Consider the following 14,761-nt stretch of genomic DNA (forward strand, 5'->3'; position numbering starts at 1 on the left):
CTGAGCGACCTAACGGAGCCTTGACCCGTTCTCAAGCTTCAGATATGAACAATACCTTGCTACCATGTTGCGTCATTCAGAAGCCCAATTCACTTAAAAAGCCACATTAGAATGAACAAGCCCTAATTTAAATTCGTGTATAAGTCTCTGTTATAACTCCCTTAGCGATTGGCGGAACCTCTAACCAACCGTGAGCACCCCGAGTCTCGCATAAGGGTACCTGCAATTCTTCACAAGGCAGCGACGGGGTTCATTGGAATGCAAATAAACCACTTCAGGCGACCAACGGCTCTAGTTATACTGAGCGAGATTCTCAAGAGAGGCAGTATGAAGAGACTTGAAGGAGCATCGGACACGGCAAGCCCATGCTTGGAAGAACACAGCAATGTTTATGAGCATGGTAACATCTTGTAAACTTCCCCAAGTTCCCATGGCATTTCAGACGATTCTGATTGGGAGCCGCTGCAACGGGATGCTGATTAGCACTTGAACAATTGATGCTCAAGGACAACCGAGTACGCATCTGATCCCACGATCCTGGATATTGTTGGGAGAGGGCTCCGACCCAGAAGCTTAACCACAAGCGGCTGATGGCTGAAACTTAGGACACATTGTACATCTTGATGAAGAGCATGTTCAGAAATGGCTGCGGTGGTTTTGGCTGCTTCTGCACGCCCTAAAGATACGGTAAGACCCATTAGAACCTCGTTGCAAATCCTGCCTTCTTTCTTCAACTCATACACAGCTTCCAGTTAGAGCATTCCATATATCACAGTTGTATAGAGGATGCGGCCAATATCGGGAAACTGCCGTCAGTGGTAGCATGCTCACGCTTTCGAGCCTACACAAGGCTGTCAATGCTGGGGTCCTCATTGCCACGCTGAATTTCCAGGAGATCACAAAGCTATCAAAAGAATTGACTAGCTCAGAAAGGATTTCCCCTTATAGCCGCGGTCAACTGCTTCGTTAGTGACTCTTGGATCTTAACTGCAAGCCACTCTGGCCAGATAGGGGAAATGGCGTATCTTGCCCCAAACTTTATACCATCCAGACTCATGCCCGCGCTGAGTGTACCGAAGAGTCGGGATTACTGCTCCTCTTGTTGGCATGCTCGTCAACTATTGAACCTCCTGGTCGATAAAGGTACTCGTGTCAAGAAGTTCTAGAGTAAATATAATGTATGAGAGAGGTAATCTGATGTGCTCAAGTTTCCAGCCGATGTATAAGTATCCTGTGAACAGGTGAACTTCGATTAGTAGAAATGGTCATCGGACTTCGACGACTGATGGAACGATGTGAGCAGACAACTTACCTCAGGCAGCCACTGTAACGGACACACTACTACAAAAACCAGAGTGACCAGGAAGTATATCACAGCCTCATTTTCAACACACTTACCGAAGTAAGAGTGTCTGTAGCCGGTTACGCCCGTGCATCTCGTGAAAAGCTTATCTTGTCGAAGACATAGCAAAGTATGAGGCTTCCTTCCCCAACGTCCTATCCTCAAAACTGGTAGAAGGCGTCGTCTGGGCTCTGTTAGCCAAACTCTGATCATAATTGTTGGAAAACAGTAGGAGGAATCTGCTATTTCGTTGTGCAGATGGCCATGTATAAAGAGCTGCTCTCGCCCCCTGCCCCAAGCAACTTGTCTGTCCATCGTCAGTATCTTTCAGCCATCAACTGACAGTCTTCGCCCACATTTCGAAAGATCTTGGGCTTCCATTTTGACTTTTTTAATTGATATTTATATATACATATATACGATCCTATTCGGGCTATACCATCCCGTGAGTACTGCCATTCTATCAGTTAAGCACCGAGTTACCTTGTACTAACCATGTCATAGGAATCCACCTCAACTGGGTTCCACAGAAAACGAGCCCATGCCCTCCGCCTCCTTCTCCCATCTCCCTTGTGAGCTCAGGGAAATGGTCTGGGCGGCCTCTGTGAGGGACACACAGAGAGCCGCCCACTTCTTCACAGTTTCGGCACAACCCAGAATGACGGCCGCAGGCCCTGGATTCGAACTCGCGGCAGCCACACCCCAAGACGATCCAGCATCCACCGAGGACTGGATCATGGGCAACCCGTCGGCGTACGTCAAAGACGCCATGCTCTGGACGGCCTGCGCGAGTTCCCGAATCTTCATGTCCAGCCAATACCGCCGGCTCTGGCAGGCTATGGACCCCCGTCCGCAGACCGACCCCTTCGTTACCTGCGGTTTCAATCGAAAAGGGGAAGAGTGGCGGTTCAAGGTCCTGCCGTCAAAGGACCTCTTCTGCATACGGCCTCTTAGCACCGGCGCTTCGTGGCATGTATATTCTCGTTACATGCTCCCAGGGAAGAGAGAGAGGGTCGCGCTCACCAACGTGGCCCTCGAATACGATCCCGCCTGGCTCGACTCCTCGATAGTCAAAGCCGGCGAGGTGCCGTACGCGGCTGATAGCCCTCTCGGGTTCATCATCCGCACTCTCCGGGCGGTGGCAGAGGGAGGGATGGGCCCTGGCTTCAACTTCTGGCTCATCGACCGTACTATTCGGAAGAGAGAGCAGCCACGGCCGTCCAGCCCGTCACCGGAAGACAGTGACGACGAGGATGAGAAGAGGTCCGAGCCGGTGGTATTCCACGGTCGCGACAAACGATATGTCCACATCCGAGACGAGAGCGAGTGCACGTGGGACGCCTTGAAGCCAGCCACAGCCTTTCGCTTCCTCGACTGGCTCCAGGTCGAGGTCGGGCTCAACACTCGCTCGATGATGGAACATCGTACCAGAGCACAGCGGTCGAAGCCGCCGCTCCCATATCGCGACCTGGACGAACTGGTCATGGTGCTTTGTGAGGAGGATCTGTGAGATCTTTCTTAGACTGTGAGTCATTCTATGTCTTTTCTCTTCATGTTTTTTCCCTTGATTAACTTGTTTCTAGTTTTGTTTCTTGGTGCTTCCCAGATATTGGGACTGAAAGATTGTGGAATCTGTTGGACATTTTGTTGTTCTTGGGATACATTGTTGTCTTAGGTGATTATGAAAGAGACAACCATGAAGATGAATGATACCCCTGTTTGATTTTGGACCAGTGACGATTCCACAATGGGTTTGGAGTTAGTGGTCTTTATTAAATGCTCTCGATATACCATTTTCGCTTCTGCTCTTCAAAGTGCAGAGCTCAAAATAAAATTCTTTTCTACTTGACCACTTGCCTGCATCATTCCGATAATTTCTTGACCTATGTGTCTTTACTACAGGCAATAAGCTCAGCTCCCTTCTCTGGTCGTAAGAAATCCCCTCGCTCTTGCGCATCAACCTAGAATGCAGCATAGTCAAAGAAGGACGTTAGGTTTAATGCTGCGGATATTTGACTCGGAGTGGAAAAGATGCATCAACTTTTTTTTTTCTCTTTATAAAAAAAGCAGGATAAGGTGATAAAAGTACGCCGGGAGGACATGATTCAAGAGCAGTCCAGTATCGCAGAACGAGTCAACTAACGTAGAATCATGGACGTGATCGCTGTGGACAAAGCTGCTAGTGCCAGGCAATTGATGCTGCAAGTGGCAATCACTTGAGGAGGCATGCGGACTCATATCAGCTCTAGGCGTGATATGTTTCTTGCTTTCTCATGGTATGGTTGCAATGTCGTTACTGGTCTTTCAGTTGGAGTCACACTCCAGCTCCTGATCCTGGACCTTGCTGACCAATGACAGCAGCCTCGCATATGTGATCAAGTCAGTCTTTCTACATAAGCGCCTGATGAACAAAGATCGGCAGCTATATATATTAAATCACTCGGCCGCTTGGCATCTTCCCCTTTGTCCCAGTTGTTCTCTGCTTTCTCTGTCTGGACATCCAGTCTTTTCCTTTGTTCATCTTATCAAGTGTTACATACGAGACTTTGACATTCTTATATGTGTCTTTGCAAGAAGATTGTTCTATTGAGTTTTTTCTTCTGCTCCGGCATCTCTTGATGTCAGTCCTTCAGGGCAAATTGCTTGCATATATCGCTCAAGGATTGCTTGCAGGCGCAGACGACCACTTTGCCTAATACTTTTCGAGTACGCAGCGATTGGCGTTGGTTTCACTCAGAGTAAAGTACCGAAACGTGCAGCTCGGCCTATTGCAGCGTTGATGGTGGTGGTACAAAGGCGTGGTGGTGTCTACCGTTTTCCCAGACGCTCCAATCGTGCATCTCCTGCTATCAACAGCGATGCATCGTCGCCGGCTCTCGCCACCTTGGCAAGCGGATCGGTTATCGCCTTGCTCGCAGGTTAAGTCTATGATGTTTGAGCTAATTGCGATTGTCTGCGGCCTCGTTAAGGGGCAAATGTATCGACGTCTGATAGGAGAAAACTATTGTCAACGCCGCCAACGCCTGTAGATGCCCACCAAGGACGTGGTATTACCAGCGTCTCGGACTCCGAAGAGTCTTATGTAAGGTGCATAAAGTTGATACTACCAGCACTCTGACATCTTTGCACTGGATCACATCATAGTCGGGCCTTGGTGGACTGGTGAGACTATTACCAGTCTATCCTACCGCTAGTCCACTCGCGCATCAACCCCCTGGTCGACGGCATGTTACTGGGCCGCAGCACTCGAATGGGAAGCGTGCACGTTCCGTTCTCGCGAGAGATCACCCGAGGAAGTAAGAGTACGCACTTGGCTTCCAGCTAAAAGCTGCAGCAAGGGCAGCTAAAAATAGGGTTAATGGCCGTTCCCATATGCCGGCTTTTCTTGGCCTCACGTTTGTCACCCTCGAGCATCACATCACCGACACTTCACCAATGCGGAAACTGTGGGCGAAGGGGCTTGTAATCGGCGGGCTCTTATTGGGCCTGCGGCCGCTTGGTTCACCCGCCGGCGCGGGCAAACTTTCCGCATCGTGGCAGATTAAATTATATTGACGATGCCTGGCACCGTAGCATTGAGGGCCAAGCATGCAGGGCGAGTCGACGATGGCCTGGGGTGGACGAGCAGAGAGAGGAAGCAGGGGTCAGCTTTGGTCAGACACAGACAGACGGCAAGGCAGCATCTTTGTGCCAGTATCGTACGAGCTGTATGACCTAATATCTAGTGTTTGCACTTGAATCAACTGGAGAAAACTCGAGTCTTGATGCTCGCCCACGACTGCCCAGTAGAGAACAAGCATAGCGAACGCTGGTGGACTGCCAGCGAGTCCACTTGCCTCGTCTGGGTAGTCCTCCGCCCTTAGTCCTTGGCTGAGAGGCATCTGATTAGCGGAATGAAGTCTCCAAGACCCGGCAGTTTGCTGCTAGCATTAGGTTTTCGGCACCTAGCGGAAGAGGCGGAGTGGCGGAGAAGAAGTATAAGGTAAGGTAGGGACGGGGCTCAACAATAGGACGGGGTATCTGTGCGGATGGTGGTACCTTATTCGAAGCACGAGTACAAGTACCTAGAGCCTCGGCCTTGTTCTTCTAAACCTGCGCCGGCGGTATGGTTTAGGAAGGAGATTCCAGACGAGATCGAGGCAACGTCTGCACGAGTTTGTCAACGCTTGTGCGGCTCACAGGCATGGCACAGAAACCGTTGTGCTACCTGCAAGCTTACTTTTTGCTCCCCGGGGGCGTGGAAGCTGGTGTCACATCGAGCTGCATGATGCCAGGCACGGATCCCGTAAGGCCGCATGAGTCCAGTGCCGTTCTGAGCCCCTGTCAGCTGTGCTTGTGCAAGCCTGGGTCGGTATCGCTATGTGCAAGCTTGCACCGAGTATACACGGACATGTAGCGAGGGCAAGCCCAACCGGGGCAGAGGAGACAGCTCCGATAGAGCAGCAAAGAAAAATTATATATGGACATGATCGGCAGCTCTTGATCGCAGCTCTCTTCCGCCAGACCTACCAACTCCTCTTGGCCGCTCTGCTCCTGTCGACCGGTCCAGCTCTCGACGATGCCTCTCAAGAACCTCCTGGCCATTGCCAGCACGCTGCCGCTCGCCTCTGCCATTGGCTGTCCTCACATCAACGGCAACGGCAATGCCAACGTCAATGTCGCTCGAGCTCATCCCGAGTCCATCTTGGAGAGGAGGTTCAGCCCGGACGGCCCCGACTTCGGCACATGCCCTCGCAAGAGCACCGTTGCTGGGGGAGGCACGCGTAGCAGGCAGTGGTGGCCTTGCGAGCTGAACCTGGCTGTGCTCCGCCAGTTTTCCGAGAGGTCAAACCCCTTGGGCGCCGACTTTGACTATGCCTCTGCTTTCAGCAAGATCGATGGTAGGTTGAACGACTGATCCATCAATGGGACTACATACCTTATACAAGGCCAAGTGCTGATATCGAGGATCGCTTAGTCGCCCAGCTCAAGAAGGACATCACCGCGGTGCAGACCACTTCTCAGGACTGGTGGCCCGCCGACTTTGGCGACTATGGCCCCTTCTTCATCCGTCTAGCATGGCACAACGCCGGTACCTACCGCGCCATTGACGGACGCGGAGGAGCCGGTCAGGGCCAGCAGCGGTTTGCTCCCCTCAACAGCTGGCCGGACAATGCCAACCTGGACAAGGCTCGTCGTCTGCTTTGTAAGTCGACTCCTGTGAACCATTTGGAGGCCATCTTTTTGCTAATCAGCCGAGCACGGCAGGGCCCATCAAGCAAAAGTACGGCAGCGCTCTCTCATGGGCCGACCTGTTCGTCTTCGCCGGCAACACTGCCATGGAGAACATGGGCTTCCCCACGTACGGCTTCGGCTTTGGTCGCGAGGATACTTGGCAGTCAGACGAGGGTATCTACTGGGGTGGCGAGCAGGAGATGTTCCCCGAGGCGCTCAACAACGTGGTCCGATACAACGGAAGCACCGACTTCACCGCGCGAGCGGACCAACTCGAGAGCCCGCTGGGGGCCGTCAGCATGGGTCTCATCTACGTTGACCCTCGCGGACCGAATGGAACTCCTGACACAAAAGCCTCTGCTTTGGACATCCGTGAGACCTTTGGCCGCATGGGCATGGACGACGAGGAGACTGTGGCCCTCATTGCTGGAGGCCACGCCTTTGGCAAGACCCACGGTGCCGTGAAGGGAGACAACATCGGCCCCGAGCCCAACGCTGCCGGCATTGAGCTGCAGGGACTTGGCTGGAAGAACAGCTTTGGGTCGGGGAATGCCGACAATGCCTACACTTCAGGCCTTGAGGTCATTTGGTCTCGCACTCCCACCAAGTGGGCAAACGGTGCGCCCTTTCTTGTCCTTTTGCTCTATCGTACCTCTGTTGCTGACATCTTATCGCAGAGTTCCTCTTCTCCCTGCTCAACAACAACTTCACCCTCACCATGTCCCCCGATGGTGCCCCTCAGTGGGAGGCTCTCGATGCCAACGCATCCTACCCCGACCCCTTCATCAAGGGCAAGTTCCGCCGGCCCACGATGCTGACGAGTGACCTTGGTCTCCGCGATGACCCCATCTACAACAACATCTCCAGGACGTTCCTCAACGACTTTGACTACTTTACCGAGAAGTTTGGCCTTGCCTGGTGTAAGTCACCGCAGCACCCTACTACCCCATGATGCATGCCCTCCGCTGACCATTGATCCAGACAAGCTGCTGCACCGTGACATGGGTCCCATCGCCCGCTACCTCGGCCCCGAGGTCCCCAAGCAGGCCCCCCTCATCTGGCAGGACCCTCTTCCCAAGCCGGCTTACACCACTCTGGCCGACTCGGACATTTCCTCGCTGAAGCAGCAGATTCTCGCCGCCCCCGGCCTCAACGTCTCCAACCTGGTCACCACTGCCTGGGGCTCTGCATCGACCTTCCGTATTTCTGACAAGCGGGGTGGTGCCAACGGAGCTCGCATTGCTCTCCAGCCCCAGGTCAACTTTGCTGCCAACAACCCTCCCCGTCTGCAGGCTGTCCTCAAGGCTGTAAGTAAAAATCACCACGCAACTCAATAGAAAACTGCTAACAAGTACTTTTCCGCCTATAGCTCAAGGGTGTCCAGACCAAGTTCCAGGCCAGCGGCAAGAAGGTCTCTCTGGCTGACCTCATCGTCCTCGGTGGTGTCGCTGCTATTGAGAAGGCCGCCAAGGCTGCCGGCATCACCCTCACCGTGCCCTTCACCCCTGGCCGTGTTGATGCCACCCAAGATCAGACCGATGCCTCCACCTTCGCCTTCCGTGCGTCCACTCCCCCAAGCAGCGATGACCCTTGCAAGTTGTGCTAACCTTTTTGCTCCAGTTGAGCCCAAGGCTGACGGTTTCCGCAACTTCGGCCACGGCACCGCCTCGTCGCTCACGGAGGAGATCCTCGTTGACAAGGCTGCCCTCCTTACCCTGAGCCCTCCCGAGCTGACGGTTCTCATTGGCGGCATGCGCGCTCTCTCTGCCAACTTTGACGGCTCCTCCACCGGTATCCTGACTTCTCGCCCCGGCCAGCTCACCAACGACTTCTTCGTCAACCTGTTGGGCTCCTACTCGACCTGGTCTGTTGTCAACGGCACCAATGAGGAGCTGTTCCAAAGTACGGACTCGAACGGCAAGGTCCAGTGGACTGCCTCCCGCTCTGACCTCATCTTTGGATCCCACCCCGAGCTGCGTGCCCTTGCTGAGGTCTACGGCTCGTCTGACGCGAAGACCAAGTTCGCCAATGACTTTGTCGCCGCATGGGCAAAGGTCATGGACCTTGACCGCTACGATGTCAAGGGCCACAGGAGTGCCTACTAATGAGTTGGTTACTTAGAGTTGTACTTTCAGCATATTGTATATAAGGTAGTCACATTGTTTAACGACTAGATTAGCAAGGCACAGTTGCCATTATGATGAACAAATACATGTAACTTCGAATGACTTTGACTCCATTTTGTCTGTCGCTCGGTCATGCCATACTCGCCGCCAACTGATGTCGTCTACGGCTTGATGATTTGCCTTATGGTGCTTCTATGGCGATCGAGCGACTCATCACATCGTGCCACAACGATCTCGTGGTCTAAATGGTCCTACGATGTACGAACTTGTGTTTTACCCCGGAATCTTCCATCTGCTCGCCACGACCACTTGAAGAACATGTGCGATCCGCATGTGAAACAATTGGGACGATATAAGTTTGCTGAGTGTGTCATGTAGACGGAGTACGCGATGTCCGTCTGTCCTACTTGAGACTCGACATGGCAAACTCGCACACCCATACATTCAAAGTATTACAAACTGCTACCACTACGAAGAACAGTACAACCAACGTCCTTTCGGTCCGGCAACACACAAAAGCGGTACTTGTTTGCCTTTGTGCGCAGGGAGAAAAGTTCCACGTAACGCTGCGTCGGGGCGATTTTCTGTGTTCTGAGACCCTCCTCGTGCTGGTTGAGCGGCCGCAGGGATATGGGCGTTTTTCGGCCTTTTTTTTTCTTGGGCTGACAAGGTATGACTTGATTTGCAGAAGTTGTTCGAAGTTGTTGTTCCCAAGTCCCATGGATTGGAAGAGAGTCTGCCTTGTGTGTACTTAGCTATGTACAGAGTAAGTCGTACCAGAATACCTGTATGAAGCACGCGGATGATGTATCGCTCCGTTGGGACTCTTCGGAGAACGACTTTATGAATTGGTGATAGAACAGTCTGGGTTTCGTTTTACTCTCCGAGGAGCGCGGATAGGGACTGATTAGAGTTGTTCCAACAGCAATATATCTGACCCCTTAGGTTTTCTGGCCCTGCCATATTCTGGTTGCATCGCCGATGCTTCAAAGCTTTTACGGGCAAGATATCGCCACTTTGATATGATTGCAGATATCACCACGTTCATTGTACAACTGCTTACTATACTGTCTGTGCAATTGGCTATACACAATAAGCCTCTTTCAGCCTCTTTCAGCCTAACTCAACCTCGTCCCCCACAGGTAAGATTCGGACCGTTCCCGAGACGTCAACAAGGGCTAACAAGGGGATAATAAGCGTAGAATATCTGTCAGAAATCCGACTTCAGAACTCTTCACTTGTATACCAGGTCACCACATGGCATCCCAGTCATCTCGACTTGTGACGCCTAGCTATGCAAGTCTGGACCAGGGCATCTTGCAGTTTCTTAATTTAGACAGGTAGCCCTTTTCTTCGGGGACGGATCGGCTAGATGATGCTCCGGTGAGTTGTTTTCCTGGTTGAGATTCTTCTGTGCTTAGACATGCATGAGGACAGGAACTAATTTCTGACATGATCAGTGATCGCATTGTGTTTCCCTTGATCATTTGCTGTTACGTACGTTTGTTAAACGTTCTCTAGGGCTTCTGGGATAGATATATGGGCTAGCTTGAATAAGGAGGAGGTGAAGCATTCCAAATAGTTGTGGTCATCACGGGGTTGGTGTACGGATAGTTATTTTGTCCGGTGCATGGCGATGGTGTCTCTGACCGGACCGCGAGTTTCACTTTTTCGATCCAGTGCGTGTATAAAGGAGTAATAAGTGTACGGGATACACGATTGATGAAGGATATGCCCTTTTGAGACAAGAGTGACTTCATGTCACCCGGTGACCGAGAATCGATAGCTACCCAAGTATAGTCTCTACTGGGTATGGAGCAGAGCATCTATGCTAATTGCTGATCCGGGGTAATAACTAATAGCCAGTAACCAGTGCCAATGATCTGCTGCTGATCAATCAACAGGTACTTTTTGAAACAACGCTTCGTACGTGACTATGCCGGAGCAACTCGCACGACAGGGTGAGGCATCAGTGTAAGCAGCGGCAGGATCAATAAGCACACTGCGTGTTCCATAAAGGACGATCTGTGATTGAGACACTAGGCATGCTTAGCATTGTCCAACTGCTCGGTGGCTAATTCTACGTAATGGATCAGGTCATCTGATTATTCCCATTTTTGAAGAAAACGGACAAATTAAATATGTGTGAAGTTGGAGGCTTACTGAGGGCGGTTGCTAGACCGGCCGATTTGCTTTACAGGTGATGATGTGATGTATCCGAATTCACCACTGCAGATGATCTTGCTATAGCTCTCAGTAAGTTATAGGTTTTGTGGGTATTTAGTAGTTATTGTATTTTTTTAGTAAAACTAAGAGAGCGACGCAAAGAATGATAGTAGGTTGGACTGAATCCTTCATCCTTGGAGTAACCGGGCCTTTATTACGGTGGCTTGGAATTGTCTTCCTCTTTCGAGAACTGAGATCCAAATGAAGATGAGCTTGCATCGTGCACCAAAACACACACTGGATAGAGACCATTAGCAAAAGAGGCATTAATTCCGTAAATAGGACACCAGCTTCCTCTTCGTTGTAAAGCTGCCGTGTTCATTTCCCGCCCAATGACACCATATTCAGGAGTATTCCCAGCGGTTGATTGATATACGCATGTCATATGACCTTCACCACTGCCACATCGCTCATCCGTCCCTTAAACACGTTGAACCAGTAGTCCTTCGCCTCGATAGGGACATTGGGGGGCTTTGACAACTGGACGAGTCCTAAACGCTGCCAAACAATACAGCCATCGTCTTCGTCATGGCCACTCTGCCTTAGTAAAAGCATGATCAGTGACCCCGAGTCAATCCTCGTCGCGAGTATGAAGCACCGTACGATACTTTCAGCAGGGACGTGGTCTGTTCCCGGTAATGATGAGTCGTAGTCTGCCCACGCGTTGCCCACTTGCCCTTGCATAATGCCAAGCTCGAACAACTCAAAGGGCTTCATCGGACTCTGGCCGACAGGTGATTTGTATTTTATCGACGTAGGTATCAGATGGCCGCGTAGTAACAGATTGCCACCGCTGAGCTCACCGGTTGGGTCCGTCTGATACGGAAAGCATGTTACCTCCTCGACTTTGCAAAGAGCGCCAAGGCCAGTTCCCATATCAAGAAACTTGACCGGACCCAATACTGCTGCCCACGACCATGTCGGAGCTCTCCATGTCTGTGGCCGCCGAGCCCATTCATGCGGCTTCGCCGACTCATCGTGCATGGTCTCTCTATGCCACGCCAGGTCATATAGTAGAGACTTTGTCCACATTCCAGCAACATACTCGGAAGTTGAAGAGCGTTGGAAAAGTTTCGCTATGCCTGATATCGCTGGAAAGATGTCGCTCTGAAAACTCAGACGAAGTTGCGTATAGTCCTCTACCATCATGTGCCAGACCCTGATCAGTTGGGCCTCGTTCAATTTTCGCCAATAATCGTGGTTAAAGATGGCTTTTGGCTGCAAGACTCGCTGTGCCGACAGTGTGTATGCGTCCGCAGCTCCATCACCGGAGTCAACAGTGGCTGAGGGAGAACACTGGCAGGTAGATGTCCGTAGACACTCCCATGAAAGCTCCTGTGGCCCAAAGTGAAGTATTCTTGATGATAGAAGGCGTTCTTGAAAGATCCAACCACGATTAAAGGTCGGTAGTGGGGACGACTTGACAAGCCTCTGGTCCATGTATCCAGGGGAATGAGTGAACGATCTGCGAAAGCATACGGCAGCTCGTTGACCGAGAGATGGAACGGGTATTATGCTCGGCTTTAGCTGGTCGTTGATGCCGCCGAAGAGACTCTGTTTGGAGTCTGATGATTTCGATGCGGATATCACAATGTATGCGTTTCTGTAGGTTGAGCCCATCTTTGCCGCCTCCTTTCTCCAGTCATCCTTGTCATTTTGTATGATGCAAAGACTGTCAATCCAGAGCAGACAGATGCCCAATCTTCTCACGACTGTAATTGTGTCTTGGAAGAGACGTGGCAGGACGCTCCATGGAATTTTCCGTTTGTGTGTTTCAAGGTTGGCGACTGTTGTGCTTAAGGCTCGTGACGTACCCCAACAGTGGCTCAGACATGCATATTTTGGAATCTCGCCATCACGGACATCAAGCTCTTTCAATCGGATGTGATCATTGTCAGAAGTGCCAATATCAAGAATGCGCCGCGGCAGTGACTCTGTTGAACAGGAATTCTCTCTGTGGCATCCATGGCTATTGTCACATTGCCCGAGTTGCTCTACCACCCATTCAAGGCTAGCAGCAGAGCATGTTGTTTCAGGGAGTTGTACTACTCCGATAGGCACGTTTGGAAATAGGCGCTCAAGTTCAGGGGTCTCTGGCCAAGCAGGTTGGTTAGTATCAGCGTACGAGTATATGTATGGCATCTAAGAAACCTTCGAGTGTATGTGACTAGGCGACGCCACTGCACTGCTCTAACAGGGACGGAAATCTCACTGTGTGGTGGCTGGGCGAAGACGGAAATCTCCAGCTGGCGGTTGAAGAGGGTCAGGTTGAGGCTCTGGCCTGAAGCGGCCATGTTGATGTCCATGCGCAGCCATTCGAGAGAGCCCGAGGGCTGGACATGCTGAGGGGCACTACTGTTAATGACGCTCTTGATACCGGCACTCAAGACTGAGCAGGCAAGACAGCCTGACTGAGCCCCTTGAAGCAGGGCTTCGAGGCTTGTAATGGCAGCAGTTGGTCCGCTATTTGCTCGTGGCGGATGGTGGCACGAGGAGCAAGGCCGGGGTTCGGGTGCGGATTCGAGACCAGACAGCGACATGGTGTGTGTAGCTTCCAGCCGGATATCAATGCTTGTCCGTATAGCAGGTCGCAGAAACATTCATCGAGTGCTGCGGTACTCAGCACTATCCGTCAAGCCTCTGATATCGTCATCACCCATATTCGGGGTCTCGGGCCCTTTCAGCTGAAGAGGGGCAGGGCTCGACAATCCCGGGCCCGATGCATTGCCCCCGCCTGGTTGGGCTAATAAAGCGGAAATTCCGCTTAATAAGGGCAGCCACATTGGATCTAGGTTGGAGCTGAGTTGCATCGATGTACATGACGGTTGAAAGAAGGGATGCTTCTGTCTGTCCTGATTGATCAAGGTAGAAGCAGTTAGAATATCGTCTTGTCAAGGTAGAAGTGCTGAACATTGCAATGAATGGGTACCTACTGAGCTCCTCAGATCCATCGAGTAGGCGGTCTGATGAGTGCACGTGACCTTGATCTCTCAAGGTGAACTCGCAGCATCTCCGAATCCTCACCATCCATCCTTCATTCCTCCGCTTCTCCCTTCTCAGAAATGCCATTTCCAACGCCGCATAGAAAACGCCGTTCCCCACAGTGATGCTGCATCGTGACTTGTCGATTGCCGCAGCCCGGTGCGCCGGCACTTGGGCGGATCGACAGAGTAATACCGATTGCCCTACACCATGCACGGCCAAGACCACCCGTTTGCGTCACTGAGACACAACCAGAGATGATGCAGTATGTCGAGGCAGGGATTGCCATGGATTATCGTCGGAACAGTAGATTGTGAGAAGCGCTCATGAACAAGGTAAACCCTGGACCTCAAAGTCCCTCGCCAGCATCTCGGCGCACCCTTGCTAAACTCAATCTCAAGATACCAATCCAAGGGTCTCGGCTGTGCTGTGTGTCCATCCAGCAGGAGGCCAAACAGAGCTGGGCGCCGTCTGCTTCACTATCCGAAAGCCACTGGGCCGCGCCGCCGAAAATCGCCTAGCTGCTGGTTCTGCTGCTTCAGCTTGGGCTCAGGTTCATCCATGGCGTGGCCTGGCAGACATGTGAAGCCCATTCAGTCCATACGCTAGCCAGAGATTGAGTTTGGGACGACCCTGCCCTCTAAATTCCAAGTGTGAGGATCATGGTTCTGGTATGTGTGCACAGTTCCACAGAGCCTGCAGGATTCGCGCTCGGCTTCTAGAAGAGGCGGATGAAGCAGTTGAAACGGACGGCCATGTCATCCCTGCTCCGGTTTCCCGGCCATCGGAATAAGCCCCTCCCAAACCTCCGTCCCTCTCGGGGATTTGCCGGGCGCGGCACGGCGGGTTCAGTCAGAGTCCGCAACCCGAC

At 52.0% G+C, this 14,761-nt stretch overlaps 3 protein-coding genes across 3 annotated transcripts; 2 read left to right on the top strand and 1 right to left on the bottom strand.

Annotated features, from left to right (window-relative positions):
• Nucleotides 1-1,883: 1,883 nt before the first annotated feature.
• CCMA1212_005513 (uncharacterized protein) lies at nucleotides 1,884-2,852 on the top strand (the record flags this gene model as incomplete). Its single annotated transcript, XM_073702770.1, has 1 exon — nucleotides 1,884-2,852. One exon carries the CDS (start codon nucleotides 1,884-1,886, stop codon nucleotides 2,850-2,852), a length of 969 nt encoding a protein of 322 aa, XP_073559281.1.
• Nucleotides 2,853-5,845: 2,993 nt separating this feature from the next.
• Nucleotides 5,846-8,661, top strand: CCMA1212_005514 (Catalase-peroxidase 2; the record flags this gene model as incomplete). The annotated part of the gene is made up of 7 exons (XM_073702771.1): nucleotides 5,846-6,222; nucleotides 6,300-6,518; nucleotides 6,590-7,174; nucleotides 7,234-7,476; nucleotides 7,538-7,863; nucleotides 7,926-8,115; nucleotides 8,177-8,661. Exons 1-7 carry the CDS (start codon nucleotides 5,901-5,903, stop codon nucleotides 8,659-8,661), a joined length of 2,370 nt encoding a protein of 789 aa, XP_073559284.1. The 5' UTR covers nucleotides 5,846-5,900.
• A 2,628-nt stretch (nucleotides 8,662-11,289) lies between these two features.
• On the bottom strand, nucleotides 11,290-13,568 carry CCMA1212_005515 (uncharacterized protein; the record flags this gene model as incomplete). Its single annotated transcript, XM_073702772.1, has 3 exons — nucleotides 11,290-13,001; nucleotides 13,121-13,459; nucleotides 13,565-13,568. 3 exons carry the CDS (start codon nucleotides 13,566-13,568, stop codon nucleotides 11,290-11,292), a joined length of 2,055 nt encoding a protein of 684 aa, XP_073559283.1.
• Nucleotides 13,569-14,761: the final 1,193 nt, after the last annotated feature.

Source organism: Trichoderma ghanense (assembly GCF_004382785.1).
Source record: "Trichoderma ghanense strain CCMA-1212 chromosome Unknown scaffold_5, whole genome shotgun sequence".
NCBI classification, from domain to species: domain Eukaryota; kingdom Fungi; phylum Ascomycota; class Sordariomycetes; order Hypocreales; family Hypocreaceae; genus Trichoderma; species Trichoderma ghanense.